This window comes from Mirounga angustirostris, unplaced genomic scaffold (genome assembly GCF_029215605.1).
Source record: "Mirounga angustirostris isolate CCGP_5_RB_7025 unplaced genomic scaffold, mMirAng1.0.hap1 SCAF_10, whole genome shotgun sequence".
Lineage (NCBI taxonomy): Eukaryota > Metazoa > Chordata > Mammalia > Carnivora > Phocidae > Mirounga > Mirounga angustirostris.
In genome coordinates, this window is record NW_026991718.1 from 15804137 (window position 1) to 15820691 (window position 16555).

Sequence of the window (16555 nt, forward strand, 5' to 3'; positions counted from 1 at the left end):
CCTCACGCGTGGGTCCTGCCTATGGGCTGCTCCCAGACCCCGGGCCGTCCCCAGCAGCAAAACAAGTGGGAGCAGAAGAGACGGGCTTGTGGAAAGTCACCCACAGGGAGGAGTGTTCCATACCCTCGGTGCATGAGCCCCTGCAGGATTCGGAGGGATGGCATCTGGGGGCTCTATTCCCGACAAGGAACGTGCCTGGCTCCCTGCACGTAGTGCAAGAACGAGACACCGCTGGGAGCCTGGGTAGACACGCATCTCTTCAGCGAACCGGAGGGCAGCGGGGCTACAACCGAACCTGCCCAGGGCCCTGGATGCAGGGTCCTCCTTAGCCTCGGGGCCCCGCAAGGCACTGAGAAGGCTGCTGCATGAGGCTTGGAGAGGGTGCTCAGCAAAACAGCACAGCTCTCGCAGAATCTGTCAATGCTACACCAACGTACTGAGTTGTATGGGGGGCAAACAAGTCATGAAACGTTCTCCCTGAAGTGATAAAAAAATACGGTAACTGCATCCCCATCCTTTATAAGGGGGTAATGCAGACCCACGTGTACAAATACACGTGGACAGGACCCCTCATCATCAAGGTCAAACCTTCTATGGGCTGGGCAGGACTTCCAGAACACAAGTAAAGGGGTGCTCCTAGGAGGAGGGCACTTCTGGGCTAAAAATGTACCAGGGCAAGGCCCTTTCCCTCTCTGGACTAAGGTCCCAATCCCTCAAAGACACTCTGTCCCCCAGGACTCCTTCCGCGCGGATTTCTCCCACCTCCACACCAGGCATGCAACACAGTCACCATGGGGATGCCGTCTGTCACCCACCAGGGACAATGCCATACGCCCGCATGTGAAGTGTGCACCTACACGAGCATTTTCCCGGGACCCAGAGCACACCGCCACAGGCTGATGATGCAGGGAGGCCCAGGCGACACCAGATGTACCTTTGTGAGATGGAACACCACACCTAAGGTATCAGCCCTCCTTTCCTTTGCCCAATAACTGAATGAGCGTGCTTGGCCTCGCGCCGAGCGAGCCGGGCTGCTCCTGGCTTAGTGCGCGGTGTGCACGCATGTTCCCGTGACGAGCGCAGGAGCGCAGAGCCCACTCGAGGTGAGCCTCGCGGCGGCCAGCGCTGCTGCAGGCTCTCGGGACCTCAGCTGAGCCACTCCTGCTCCGGCAGCCCTACAGGGGACACCACCGCTGGGACCCACTTAAAGAGCGGGAAAGAGACACAAGGGAGTCACCTGCCCGGGTCTCCGCAGGTCAGAGCTACGCCAGAGCCAGGGCTACCTCTTGCAGGGTGGAGGGAGGACTCAGGATCATTACCGCAACGAAGCACAGGCGGGCGGAAGTGCAGAGGAGGGGGGCCTACGGCCGGGCTCACGCTCTCCCTCTCAGTACCCCGCATCTGACCACACCGGGCCCCGCAGTCCACAAGCCCGCTGCCTTCTGCTGTCCCTCCTGTTCCTGTCATGCCTCCTCAGCTGGGAGGCCCTGGGGTGCCACGGCTGGAACCACGGCTTCGGGCCCCAGCTCCCCCGCCCCGTCCCGAACTCTCCAGTTCTCTGCCTCCTTTGTACCGGGGCCCAGCAGCTGCCCGGGACGGGGACAAACACTCGGACATGCCACCCGGTCCCACAGAGAATTCATGGCCACAAGCAGCAAGCTGCAGCCTGGGCCTGGCACCCCTCCCTTGCTCTAGACCTGGGCTTCTCCAAGTGTGGTCCCCGCTGCAACGGTGTCACCTGGGAAATTCAGGCCACTGAATCAGAAGCCCCGGGCCCGGCGGGGGGGGGGGGGGGGGGGGGCGGGCGGAGGGCGGCGGTGGACACACTAGGAGTTGACAACTCTTCCAGGTAACAGATGCAGCAGCCACAGCCGATACAGAAACTTTATTTATGGGCATGACATGGCTCAAGGGCGTAGGGTGGTCAACTACGCCTTAGACCAAGCTTCTCGAACCTCACAGGCATCCGAGTCACCTGAGGAAGCTGTCAATAGGCAGATCTGGATTCAGCAGGTCGGGGCCGGGGCCTGAGAGTCTGCATTTCCAGCCAGCTCCCCCGTGATGCTGATGCTATTCTGCTGCTCCTGGGACCATCCGCTGAGCAACAAGACATGGAGTCTAAGCCGCCTCTCTCAACAAACCCCTGATAAACCCCCAATGCCTGTTCTCCCGACAGCCCTGCTTATTTCACCAAGAAGGGCAGCAATGGGAGAAATCCCTGAGCCTCCCCCACCGCCGGGGACACACTGGTTGGCTCCTACCTGAGGCCATCTCCTACTCAAGGCACGCTTCTGCAAGTCTTCCTTCCCCCCTTCTCTCTCTCCCTCCACCCCCCCGCACTGTCCCCCTGCTCCCAAACCCACAGTTCTTCACTGCCTCACCCAACACTCCCCCAGGCCCACTCCACTCCAGCCATGCTGGCCTCCTTGCTGGTGCCCAAGCACCATCCCTCCCCGCCCCCCCTCACCCCTGCCCTAGGACACTGGCTCTGCTGTCCTCTCTGCTCGTACGGTCTTGTTCAAGATACCCTCATGGCTCTCTCCCTCAGGGAGTCAGGATCTGCCCAACTGCCCCTCTATCAGAACGACACTCCTGGACAAAACAGCACTCACTCCTATCTCTTTTTCCCTGCTGTTGAATTTTCCTTCATACCATTTATCATCCCTGACACATCATCTGTCTACCTCCTGTCTAGCTGTCCCCACTAAAGCTCCATGAGATGGGCTTCATTCTGTCCACTGCTGTGCCCTAGAATCTGAACCGGTCCTTGGCACAGAGCAGGTCAGTAGCTGCTGGACGAACGCAGGTGTGAGTGCACGCGGTGATGAGCGGCGGGGGCTACGCTGGGAAGCTGCGCTGGGGCCTGACTGTGAAGCGCCTGCCCTGTGACTGGTCTCGAGCGTCTGAACCCACCCTGTGGGCAGGTGCAAGTAGGAAGGAGTGAGCACCGCCCCCTGGGCCTTCATCACCAGCACCCATGCCCGTGGGCAGGCCCTGCAGGATCGGGGCAGGGAGGGAAGCCACCCACCCCCTTCCCAAGCTCCCCGCACCAAAGTCACACCCCACTGCGTGTGGCTGAGACAGGTGTCTTCTGCCGGCACTACTCACACCTTCCAATCTCAAACCTCCTTTTTGCAGAGAATGAAACAGGCTCAGGGAGAGGTGACTTAGGGAGCACCAGGTACACCTCTTGCGCCTATGAAGACACAGCCTGTGACCTCCCTGGGCCATGCAGGGGGCACCAAGCAGGTTCTGGGATCAGGGTTTACTTACAGAATCACATTTTTCTAGACCTGGAGTTACAGGGGCGCTCAGATTACAGCTGGAAAAAGAACAGTTGGGCTGGGAAAGACATACATTCATTTAAGCAATAAACTGGCATCTTAGACCAAGATCCTGTGTAGGGGGAACGAGAGTGGGGTCTATGAAAATACCTTAAGTGAGTCACTCTACGAAAGACTCAAAGCATGTGCATCCCATGCTTCCCAGGATCCATCTTGCACCAGGTCCCCCAGGTCTGGGTCAGGGTGAGCCCACCCGGCACCTTCTGCCTCCGAGGCCTCTAACTTGCACTTCTCCTGAGCTGCCTCCTTGAGGAGCTGCCACCTCTTCTCTTGCCTTCGCCTGGTTAACTCCCACTCTTCCTGAGGGACGTGGCCTCATTCGCCCACTCCTCGAAGTCGGGTTCCGCACTTGCACTGTGTTCCCAAGGAACCTGAACCTACTGCCCGCCCCCCCTTAGCTTCTGGCCCCCCCGCAGGTTTGTGTTCATTCCGTGTCCCCTGCAAGGCCGGGCCTTTTTTGATTCACCCCCATCCCCAGGGCCGCGCACTGGGCCTGGCATACAGTGAGCACTGAAAGGAGCCATAAACTGTATTTTCGGGCTCAAAAGAAATGAACGCACGTCTGCAAAGGGGACAGGAGACCCCCTCTCCGCCCGCCTGCGGGGCCAGCCAATCCCGGCCTTCCACTGGGTCCGGGGCGAGTTCGTTACCCTTTTAAGGGCCTCAGTTTTCCCCATCTGTAAAACGGGGACACTCAATGCGCCCACCTCTCCTGCAGGGCGGTGGAGGGGCCGACCCCAGGCAACCCGCCGGGGCGCTGGCGAGGCCGCGCCGCGGGCCCACGGGGCCAGCCGCCTCCGCCTGGTCCTCGGACGGGGGCGCATCGGCTCGTTCGCGCGCACCCGAGACGCGGCGCCAGGCACGGGGGGTCTGGCTCACCTGGAGGTGACGAACACCGCCGGGGACTGCATGACCGCGGCGGCTCCGGGCGGGGCGCACGGTCACGGGACCCGCGGGCGCCAGCGTCGCCGCGTCCCCGCCCCGCGCGCTCGGCCCGCCCCGGCTCCGGCCTCCGCCCGCCCCCTGGTGGCCACCGAGCTCGGCCAGCGGCCGCTGTAAATTTCCGGCCTTTCTGCAACTTTGAGCAGTGACCACGCCCCGACCGCCCTGCGCCGGCTCGGCGCTGTCGGAGGCCCGTGTCCAGCTAGGTCACGCCCCCTGTCTCCCCACCCGCACCCCTAGTGCCCGGACCAGGGTCCTGAGCCAACGCGGCGGCCAGGAGGCACGCGAGGATAAGCGCAGGAAGCTTGTTGGTAACCGCAAGGCCTGGGCTGCGCCGCTTGTCCTGGTGCCGACAGCACTCTTAGGAGAGTGCCCAGAGTGTCCCGGTTCACACGGCAAATTACTGGGCTCCGCTGCCTTGGGGAGAGTGTTGGGAAACAAGGCAGCCAGTGGTCATGGCCCCGGGGGTGCTTAGAGGAGGGTCAGATGAGGTAACCTATAGCCCAGCAAACAAGATCAATTAGACCCGCGGGTGGGGCGTTGTCCCAAGAAGCCGCCCCTGACGACTCCAGAGGCCTTCCAGTAAAAGAGCAACAGGGCCTTCTCAACAAAAGCTTCTCAAAGCTTCTTTCCTCTCCCCTGCTAAAGAGATAATTGTTCTGACTCTTGTTAAAACCCCTCGGAAGACTTCCTGAGACTACTGCAGTGGGCTCTGGACTATCACAGCAGGGGCATCAGGCTCAGCTCCGTAGAGCAAGGGCACGTGGGGATCGATGCCCAAGGGTCTGGAGGAGACAGCAAGGGGAGGAGGTTCCTGCTCAACCGACCTAGCAGGATTCTTGCTGAAGGCAGGCCAGAGCTTAGACATCAAAGGTGCAGATGTGGAGGGTGATCAGATTCCCTCTGGGGTGGGGTGGGGTGGTGGGATGGTGGGAGGCAATTGTCTCTTAGCTGACTCAACAGGATTCTTGCTTAGACTGGGCCATCCATGCAGGTTGCAGGGGGCGAGTGGGGTCAAGGTCAAGGCTGATTGGAGAAGAGGGATCAGAGGAGCCTAAAGTTTGGTCAAGGAGACAGTCCAGGAGGATCTAGGGAAGCACTTACACCCTGAGCACAGGTGGGGGGTTGAGGGGACTCCCCCTTGTTGCTGCAACTGGTAGCTTGCCTGTCACCCATGGCTTGCAGGCAAGTGAAACTCACCCCTGGCCGCAGGGTTCCTGAGTGCACAGCGCTGGGGCACTTGGGGCTCCTGGTGCCTGCCAAGAACACGACTGGCTCCCCAGAACAGAGCAACCCGGTCCCTGAGAGCAATCCCACTTTCTGTGTCTGTGGGTCCTGCTTGCCCCTATGTGGCTCCAGTGGATAATTGTATACAATGCACGGAATGTGGGATCTAAATCTGATATTTTCTGCTTCCTGCCTGACTCAGGGAGCCCCTTCCATGGCTGAAGCTGCAATAATGCAAACCACATTGCAGAGGATCTTCTAATTTCCCTTCACACTGCCCTGGAGGAATGCTGCAGGCATCAGTTTCCCCGTACCCCAGGAAAGTCCCTGGGCCCCAGGGGCAGTGCAGTCTGCAGCCCATGGGGAGTCTGATCCGAGCTCTGGCCGCATCATGCACTAACACTCCCTTGTTTCTGGTGGGGTGGGTCTTCTGGGGATCTGCTGATTTTTCTCTGTCCTCTAAAGTGACGCTTTAGCATTGTAGGGGTCTAGGCATCCCAAGTGGAGCCGGACCACCACCTCCCTGGTTACTCAGCAAACGCTCCCAGCCACAGCTCTGGGCCTGCGACCCTGCCAGGCTTTGAGGATGCAGAAGACCCTTGGGGGACTCATACATCACTCAGGAACAGTTGGAGATGTCAACATGGATGCAGGCCCAAGATGCACAGGGAAAGACAAACAACTAACTCCGCCTGGGGTTGGGCCGTACAAGGAACTCTTCCCGGAGGAGGTGGTTCCAGACCTGGGTCATGAAAAATGTGAATGTTGTCTCTGAGCTTTGGGTTTTCTTATTGGTGAAACACACATAATGGAAACCTTTAATTCACAGCACTGCTTGAGACTAAATATGACTGGGATGAGAGGAAATGTATGGTAAGCACTGTAGATTAGTGACCCCGAAGCCATTCACAGCACCCTTCCTCTTCAACTTTTACTGCTACAGAGGCTGGAAAGGTGAAACTCTCATACCCCCAGCCCCCTTTGCAGTTAGGAGGGCGCATGTGACAATTCTGGCCACATATATAGAAGTTCCTGAGGATGATTTACCTTACTAGGAGAAAACTCTTTGTTTCTTCCTTGTCTTCTGCCTGGAAAGGAGATGTGATGCTGGAGAGGCAGCAACCATTTTGTGGCTGTGAAGCACAGGCATGAATTTGGGACTTATCCATTGAAGATGGGGACCTGATGGCCCATGAACTATCATACAAGCCCTAGACTCTTTTTTTTTTAAGATTTTATTTATTCATTTGACAGAGAGAGACACAGTGAGAGAGGGAACACAGGCAGGGGGGGTGGGAGAGGGAGAAGCAGGCTTTCCGTGGAGCAGGGAGCTCGATGCGGGGCTCGATCCCAGGACCCTGGGATCATGACCTGAGCCGAAGGAACTCTTAACGACTGAGCCACCCAGGTGCCCCTAGACTCTTTCTTGAGATGTGTCAAGACTTCTCCTTACACGAGTGCTTAGACCACTCTAAGTGGGGGTTTTCTGCAATGGCTTCTTGTTGGTACAGCTGTAAAGCACTTACATAAGGCCGGAACTAGAAACTGTTCAAGGGGTGCTTGAGGAGGAGGAGGAGGAGGAGGGAGAGAAGACATAAAGTGTGTCCTAGCTAGCAGTGCAAAGCCAACATGCCTCCAGAGAGCACAGTGTCCTTGGGGCTGGGGAGGAGGGCGTGCCCAGGGGTGGCTAGGTCAGGAGGCTGCAGACACCATGTGGGGCCTGCCCTTGGGGGGCCTTGTGTGCCATGCCCAAGAGTTTACATTTATTCCAAAGGAGAAGTGAGTGGACTCACAGAATGAACAAAGGAAAGAGTATTTCAGGACGGGGACTGGGGTGTGATGAACAATACTCTTCTAGGAAGTTGAGGCCAGAGTCAAGGTGGGCCTCAGGATGGAAATGACAAGGTGGGGTAGTGAGTGAGGCATCCTTCACCAGAAGCATGATTCTGAAGCAGAGGAGGCAAGCAGGGAATCTTCTAGAACTGTTGTATAGATCTAATTCATCCTCATTGCAGAATAAATACAGAAAATATGGATAGTGCAAAAATGACATAAAATTCACCATTCATTCTATATCAGATATAACAACCATGAACATTTTGTTGTTCCTTCTCTCTTGACATTTTGTTCTATACATATATATATATATATGTATGTATATATATCTTTAAACAATACAAAATCTTACTGGATGTACTGTTTTGTAACTTGCTTTTTCATTTGTCACCCTGTAAACATTTTTCCATGTTAAATTACCTCCCAAACCATCATTTTAAATCTTTACTTAGGATGCCATGTACCGATATACAATAACTTCCTTGTCCAGTCCTTAAGGTATGGATATATGATGGAAAGGTGGGGTGTATGGCAGGAGATGATTGGGTGGTCTTTTCAAGGCTAGCTAGCTGTTTGAGCCAGATACACCAGGAGGCCGTTTGGGAGCAAAGTGCTCAGCTCATGTGTCAAAAAACACTTTGGTGAGTCTCTGTGTCCTTTGTTGAGTAAAGGAAGGTCTCAGGAGATGGGGAGAAGAGCAGGAAGACAAAGAGCTTCATCTTTTTGTATTAAAAAGTAATGGACATTTGGGAGGAGTTGTCTGTCGGCAACTTGTGAGCTCTGGGAGAGGCAGGTGAGGTGAGCACTCCAGCCAGCTGGAGAAGGACGCTGCTGGGATGGTGGCGTCCCAGGGCTGCCTTGATCCTGTTCTGCTCTGTGACGCTCCTCCAGGACACCCCCCACTGCCTGGGGCACGGCAAATTCAGCCTTTCTGTTTGGATGCTAAAGGAAAAGGACTGCCGAAGTCTGGAGAACTTGGGCGCACACACAGGGACACAAAGCTTTCAGTGGCTTTGATAACGGCCACCAGACCTTTCCCAGGAGGCTGGGCACAGAGCTCGTCCCCAAACCCACGCCAGCCTTGGGTTCATTTCCTTAAATCCTCTCAAATTTGTTAAGGGAAAAGTGATATTTCTTGTTTTAGAAGGACATGTATTTGACTCCTAGTGAGGTTAAACATGTTTCCACCGGTTTGATGGTCTCAGAATGCTTCTTTCTAACGCTCCTGTTTATTTCCTTTGCGTGTGTTAAAAATTGGGCTGTTTGTCTTTTTCTTACTGATTTGTAAGAATGCATCATATATGAAAGATCCTAACCTTTTCTGATACGTATTATCCCGTTTGTCTTTAACTTATTTTTCCCCTTAAGTTTTTATTTTGAGAAAGTTTCAAACTCACAGAGAAGTGGACTGGTTCATACCCTACATGTACACCCTTCGTCTAGGCCCACGCTGGGTTTTCGAGATGGAACCCGCAGATGACCAGGGGAGCAGGGCTGGACACAGGGGGCTGAGTGCCAAGGTCACAGCAGGGGCCCAACCTGGGGCAGGTCCTCCTGAATTGAGAGGAGGAGGCCAGCTGTTGGTTGTGGGCCACCCCCGAGGGGTCTGACCTTGGTGAGGCAGCTCACTCTCTTCAGTCACAAGTCCCAGGGAGGACTGAGCAGAGACTCAATCCTCCCAGCAGCAGCGAGGGGGTAAGTCCTTCAGCCCCGGAAAGGGAGAGGGGTGTGGGGCTGCCCTAGCAGAGGAACTGCGCGGTGGTTAACGCTGCCATTTGCCTTCTCCTTTCTCTCTCTGCGTTCTTCCGGAAACACTGAAGCGTTCCTCGCAGAGGCCATGACACTTCACTCTAAATACTTGAGCGTGCGCTTTCTTAGAAGCACAGCGCGGAGTCTTGTCCCGCCTAACCACAATGCAGTGGTCCTACTCGGGCAATGTGACAGGGACGCATTACTCTTTTTTTTTTTTTTAAGATTTTTATTTATTTATTTGAGAGAGAGAGAATGAGAGACAGAGAGCATGAGAGGGAGGAGGGTCAGAGGGAGAAGCAGACTCCCTGCCGAGCAGGGAGCCCGATGCGGGACTCGATCCCGGGACTCCAGGATCATGACCTGAGCCGAAGGCAGTCGCTCAACCAACTGAGCCACCCAGGCGCCCTGGGGACGCATTACTCTTACCTAACATACGATCATATTCCAGTGTGTCCACTTGTCCCAATAATGGCTTTTCTTCACAACTGCTCCCCTGTCCTCCTCTTCAAGCAAGAATCGAATTAAGGGCCATGCCCTTGTGTGCATTTAGTCTCCTTCATTCTACGGTGCCCAGGCTTTCCTGTCTTCCTGATGCTGACATCTGTGGGGCATCCACACCAGTTGTGCAGGCTGCTTCTTGGCTGGTATTTGTCTAGTGATTTCTCAGGGTTCCATGCGGGTGGTCAGTCGGGGCACGGGATGCCAGCGTCTCTCATGATTGGCGATGTCGAGTTGGATAATTTTCCGAAGGTCAGTTCTGTTTTTTGCATTTTTCACATGCAGGTTTTAAGATTTTTATGTAGTTCCCACCCTGGACACTCCTCTTGGTGGTTTTTACAATGAAATTATACTTAGAGAAGTATTCCTTACCCCAGACTATATAAATAGTCACAAATTTTCTCCAGATATATTTTCCACAACCAATTCTTTGAGTCACTGGGAATTCATTTTGGTTTATGTCATGAGATAAGGGTCATTCCCCCCCCAAATACTTAGTTAAGTATCCAGTACCATTCACTGGTAAGTTTTTTTGAACAATTTGTCCTTTCTTCCACTAGAATTGTCACTATGTTGTATTCTAAATACTCACAAACGCTATTATTTGCAAACATTGTGATCTGGACTCCCTATTCTATTGCCTTGATCTGTCAGTTCAGCTTAGCAGTCTGTGCTACAAGGGAATTCCTTTATACTGATATCTAATAATGAAGCTCTCCGAGGCCGATTTATTGTTTTATGATGTAAACAATGTGCATCTGTTTTTAGATGGAGGAGAAAGAAGTAAGAGAGATCCCCGAGGAGAGAAGAGGGCTGGGGTACAGAGCTTGGGTGGGATGGTGACTGACAGGTGGAAAGACACACATCCATCAGTGCAGCCTGAACATTTTGTGTGGATGGAGGCTCCTTCCTCTTCCTCTACTCTCGCCACCTAGCATTTCAGTATCATATATTGCAGGCATCTTTCCATGCCACACGCCGAAATCTAACTCAGTCTTATAATGGGGGAAGAGCAATCCATGTGAGGGTGTATCATAATTTATTTTATTATGACCCTATTAAAAGCCATTTTGGTAATTTCCAGTTTTCGCGATTTCCTCAATATTAAAAATGCTTGTGTATTTATCTTTACTTGTGTGAGTATACCCATGACAACTTAAATTCCTATGAAAGTGCTGAGTCAAAGCATTTCCTTCTTTCAAATGTCGATGCTGTCACATTGCTCTTGGAAAACCTATGAACTTACGTTCCTGCCAAGGATCTACAGAATGCCCGCTTGTCCACTGCTCACCAGTAACAGGTTTTATCTTCTGTGGTTTTACTAACCTGAGAAGTAAAGAAAAAATGGTGTCTCACTGTTCTTTTAATTTGCCATGATTTTGCTGGTGGCTTTTGGGATTTTGATTCTGTCACCCAATGTTTTCCGAAGTCTCTGATTTGTGTCCCCAGCAATCAGGATAAGCATTTTAATTAGAGTCTTCCAACTCTTTATCCAACCCAGGAAGGAAGTCTGGGAGGACAGAACCCAGCTGGGGTGTTGCCCTAAATTAAGGTATTACTTAGAGGTGGATCAGCTACCTAGGTAAGCAGGGAGCACGTGGGGGGTGGCCATGGCCTAGGGCCAAGTTCCCAGTTTTGTAACCAGTTTCTTCCTCTTCAGGGCAGCCTCAGAGACTGTCTCTTGCAGACGGATCTCACAGATGCCTTTGCCTCGTGGGGCCAGAAGACCCGAGGGAGGCCACCCAACCTGGTGACACTGGGTCCCCAGGTCAGCCCCAGGATGCTCCCACTAGACACTCTGCTGTGGGAACCATGACACTTTTTGGTCCCAGTGTCCTCATCCTCGGAGGCTTCACATCCCAGACTGGGGGACACATCTGGCTCCTCAAATCTGCTCCTCACCCATGCCAGCCCCCGTCTTCCCAGACGAAGACAGTGTGGTCCCCTATTCATTGTGTGTCTACAACAGAAATCCTGGGCTCCTATATGACCAAGGTTAAAGGACCAGGCATTCCAAATCATTGGATATTCTTTTTTTTTTTAAGATTTTATTTATTTATTTGACAGAGAGAGACACAGCGAGAGAGGGAACACAAGCAGGGGGAGTGGGAGAGGGAGAAGCAGGCTTCCCGCGGAGCAGGGAGCCCGATGTGGGACTCGATCTCAGGACCCTGGGATCCTGACCTGAGCTGAAGGCAGTCGCTTAACCAACTGAGCCACCCAGGCACCCCCAAATCATTGGATATTCTAAGAGTACCTGTTTTTAATTCCAAAAGGAGTTTTGGGTTTTTTTTAACCTTATGTGTCTACAAAGGTCTCCAAGAAAATCTCCAGAACATTCAGACTACTGATATTCAAAGATAACAAGCTGACAGAAGGGAAACATCTCAAAGACAGTGGCCAGACAGAGGATGCTGGACGTACAGGTTAAATTAACTAGCCTTCCAACTGGTTAAACTGAGACTGGGCCAGAAAACAATAAAAGCCACCATTTATTGAGCCAGGCACTGTGGTAAGGACTTTACCTACTTTATGCCCTTTACACCTTGGCACACCCTGACAGGTAGGAATCCCTATCTCCGTTTAAAGATGAGGAGATGGAGGACTGCAGGTTCATTAACTTAACCAAGGTCACAAAGCTAGTGCACTGCAAAGGTGGTTTGGAAGCCAGCTTTTTATCATGACCCCATACTGTAGTTTCTTTCCTGACCTCAGTGGAGGCCTGTGGTCCCGGGGCAGGGGCTCCAGAGTCTTCCCCCAGACTGGCAGGGTGGTCCTGGTCTTTGTAAATCTGAGGGGAGGGGGGAGTTTGGTCACACTGTGATGCTGTTATAATGAGTGACCAGCAGATGGCAGTGTCCACCAGCCCTTCACCCCTTGTCCCAAGGGGAAGGAAGAGCTCTGAGAGATCCCCTGTGGAACGTCCAGGAAAGAAGCCACCCACTCCTTTCTTCTCTGTCCCCTCCCCTCCCCCACTCAGCACACCAGGCCCCAGGGGGCAGGTTGAGCAGGTGGTCCCAAGGCCAGGCTGCCGTCGACCCGGTGTGGATGCCGAGCCGTTCCCCGGGAACCTGGGGAGAGGCAGCCCTGGGTTGAGCATGGAAAATTCCTGGGAGCCTGACGCCGCCAGAAGCCGGGGACATCAGACATGGGGCTGAGCCAGAGCCCTGCCGCAATCTTCCCACACCCAAGCAGCCTCCGCCCAGGTCTTTCTGGGGGAGAGGACTGCTGCAGAGACCAGAAGGCCCGGATGCAATGGTAACTGGCTCCCTCTGTGGGCCTTGGTCACCATCTTCCCTTCACACCCTCCCAGGGAGACTGTCTTCAGGGGCAGAACCCCAGGCTCACCCTGGGCCCTGCCTCCTCACCACTAACCCTCTCTCCAGCTTTGAGTTGCAAAGGCCAGGGGCCATGGTGGGTCCAGACTGAGGAAGGCTCTTGGCTGGGTCCCCGGCAGTGGGCCCCACCCTCACAGGCTCTCCACCTCTCACAGCTGGACCCACGGTGGCCATTTGATTGTCAACCTCACTGTGCATTTGCCAGGAAGGGCTGAGGGACGTGCAGCCCCAGGTTAGGGGCTGGATTTGGATTCTGGTCTCTAGACTCTCAGGAGCATCGACCAGTCATAGTCAGGGGGCATCTATTTTACCTTCCAAAATACTGCTTGGCTGCAGGGACCCAGAACCCTTCCAGAATAATGCTTGGCTTGCCTGGTGGACAGGGCAGAGGCTGAGCCCTCATCTGCCTCATCTACAGGGTGCCTGAGGCGCAGGTGGGATGAGACCAGCTGAGCTGCATGGATAGCAAAGGCACAGGATCACAGAAGGGACCCGCCATCCCAGATGGTTCAAGGCCAAAGAACAGAGCACTGATCGCTTCCTTTCCCAGAGACTTGGCTTCTTTGTGGACAGCAGAAGCCGTGGAGCAGGCCATCTTCGAGGGACCTCCGTGCTCCTATGCATCTGGGGCTGGTGCAGTTCCTGGTGCTTGAAGGTCACTACTAGGTGGCTCTAGCTGGCGGAATCCAGGACAGCTGCTGACCCTTGAGCCACAAGGGTTTGAACTGCATGGGTCCACCTATATCTGGATTTATTTCAATAAACACAGGACAGTACTGTAAATGTGTTTTCTCTTCCTTACGATTTTCTCAATGACATTTGCTTTTTTCTATACAAAACGTGTGTGATAACCAAAATTGATGGTTTATGTTATCAGCAAGGCTCCTGGTCCGTGGTATGCTATTCGTAGTTAAGTTGTGAGAGAGCGAGAAGCCAAATTCAGATTTTTGACTGCGCAGGGGTAGGGGGATGACACCTGGCCCCTGCCTTGTTCAAGGGTCAAATGTAACTTCCTAAAGGGCGTCGACCCAGGGTGCCAGGCTGGTGCTCCAGATGACATGTGACCTCCCTTTGAGAGCTGTTGTGGCCATCCCAGGTGCAGTGTGGAGAACTCGCTCACGCTCAGAACTCCCAGAAAGGTGCGTGGGAGAGGGGGCTTCTCATCTCTACAGGTACACAATTTGTCATCACTCAGGTATGGTGTGGAACGTTGGCCCAAATAACTCAAAATGTTCCTTTGGGTTCTGGGATTCTGTGACCTGAACCAGAGTCCTGGTGCTCTGAGAAAGCACACAGCTTCTGCAAGGAACAGGACCAGCGAAGTGCTCTCCACGAGCAGGGTCCGGAGGTGAGAATGTGGGGATCCTTCCTGCCCACCCCAGTCAGTGAACACCCACCCCAACCACCAGGCTGCTTTTACCCCTCTTCCCCCCCTTGCAGCCAGTCTCACCTCCTCTCTCTGAGGGGGAGACAGCTGGAGTCTGGATTTCGGGGGGTCGGGGAGTGGTCACCAGACTGATGAGCGGAAGTGAGAAGTTTTCTGCAGCCCTCTTGTAACTTCCTGCACCGGCCTCAGGGCCTCATTCACAGCTTCCCAGTGACTTCTGGGGCAACACAGAGGACAGAGGAAACCCCCTTCGAAAGCATCATGAAGAACATGACTTCTGGGTCTTCAGGCTGGGAGTGCAAGCTCCCTCCTGCCCGGCCCACCGCCCCAAAGGCTCCCCCATCCCCCAAGAGGAGGCCCAAGCATGCCTGGTCCAGCCTGGCATTGTGCGCCCACCAAGGGCCACCTGCTCAGCTTCACAGGGATGGAGAGTCAGGGATGGAGGACTAGAAACTGCTGGTCTCACATTTCTCTCTCCTGTGGGAGGGCACCGTCTTCACTGCAGACAGATACTTAGTCCTGGGCCCCAAGACATCCAGAGACAGGGATCAGGTCAGGCCCCATGTGTGTGGGCCTGACCCGCTAGGCTATCAGGTCACATCATGGAAACTTAGCAGTTGGAACACACGCTCCCGCGAGCCCGCCCTGCTCTGAGCTCTGTGGCCCAGAAGCCGGGAGGACAGGATGTGTTCCAAGGCAGATGTTGTGAGCTCCTAGCCGGCAGCAGCGGCACGAAGGAGTCCCCAGGGTGACACTCATGGTCTTCACCTGCACCGGAACAGAGTTTATTCTCTGCCAAGAATTTTCCAGAGAGCTAGAGAGGAAAGGCAGGGCCTTCTGCCTGTTCACCGGGTTGGGGAGGATATTACAGGCCAAGCCTTTCCCATGCCTGCCTCCCCCGTGGGCAGCCAAGGGTTGGGCAAAAACAGCTGGTGAATCCAGGCTCTGCCACTTAGCAGGTGACCCTGCGCAAGGTGCTGACTTTCTCTGTAGCTCTACCGTCTTTGTCTACGAAATGGGAATAACCATCCCTACCTCACGGGAGACAGCAGCGGTGGCAATGAAGTGACACGGGGCAGGCTGAGCAGATAGCATGGAGCCCAGCATTCAGAGAACAAAGGGTTACTGTCACCATTTCAGGGGAAGGACAGGGAGCCAGACGGGGCCCAGGCGGCCCTGTGCCCCCCTCTTCTCTGGGCTCAGCTCTAGGGTGTCCTCTGCTGCTGATCGGAAAGCCCCCCAGCCCTGGTTTCCCATGCATCCGACCTGTGCATCGCTGGACCAGCAACACAGAGAAGGCTACTGGCAGTGAGTATTTACTGGAAAGAAAGACTGAATTGGGGGATGGATAAATGACGAAGGAATGAATGATGACCTCACTTTACAGACAAGAAACACAGGTGAGAGTGGTTAAGTCCTGGCTCAAGCACAGACAGCAGGCAGGCAGTCTTTTCCAGAGCCTTTCCAGTGCCTACGAGCTGTTTCTCTCTGGGGCCATCATCACCCTTGGGCCCCAGAACAGACCGGGTGCAGGGCGGGTCAGGGGCAAGGCTACTGAGCCTCCTCCGTGCCAGCCTGTTAGCCTGGCCACACACCAACTCCCCGAGGCGAGAATCCTCCCATTGCACAGATGAGGGAATTTGGTCTCAAAGAAGCTAAGTGGCCCTGCTCCCACTGGGGCAGCAGCAACGCAGGGTTCCAAGCCAGTACTAATTCCTAAGCCCAAGGACTGCTGCAGGGCAGGGGAATCACACATAATCCACACACGTTTATTTGGCACACTCTATGCCACGTCTGTGCCAGCACCTTTCCATTCTCTCCTTGCTATTACGAGGTCAAAGCCAGGACTAGAACTTGCACTACTGACCTCAGCCCAGGGTTCCAGGGTGTTTGTGCAAATCATATCAGTTGAGACTGTTCCCCTGTGGCTGTAGGGCGAAGGAGCTGAGAAAGACAGCAGGGCCCCAGCACCGGCAATGCTGGAGACCCCTGGGTGGGGTCTCTAGGGACACGCTCTGGAGGTTTCTGCAGGGCCCTTTGTAGCAGCACTACCCAGAGAGGGAGACCTGGGGCCAAAGCCTTGTCCCTGGCACTCCATCCTCAGTCCCCAAAGCAGGCTGGGTTAATGCAGCCCTTGTCGTGGCAGCCTCCCACTGCCCTTCCCAACCACACCTTCCCACACTAATCTCAGCTCTTTCTCCTCTGCCCACCGGATGGGCCTGGGGTGCAGG

At 54.5% G+C, this 16555-nt stretch overlaps 1 protein-coding gene and 1 long non-coding RNA gene across 4 annotated transcripts in view; both read right to left on the minus strand.

The window, feature by feature from the left end:
• The window catches only part of HS1BP3 (HCLS1 binding protein 3), a 37928-nt gene extending 33549 nt beyond the window's left edge, over positions 1-4379 (minus strand). For all 3 annotated transcript variants that reach the window (XM_045884167.3, XM_045884163.3, XM_054509610.2), the window contains exon 1: positions 4224-4379. In XM_045884167.3, coding sequence (XP_045740123.1) covers positions 4224-4255 — 32 coding nt within the window. In that variant the 5' untranslated portion in view covers positions 4256-4379. The remainder of the gene's footprint in view (positions 1-4223) is intronic.
• Positions 1871-4215, minus strand: LOC135361715 (uncharacterized). The gene is made up of 3 exons (XR_010405447.1): positions 4052-4215; positions 3274-3342; positions 1871-2097 (listed from the first exon to the last, which is right to left on the minus strand). It is a non-coding gene; the product is annotated as an uncharacterized LOC135361715 (long non-coding RNA).
• Positions 4380-16555: the final 12176 nt, after the last annotated feature.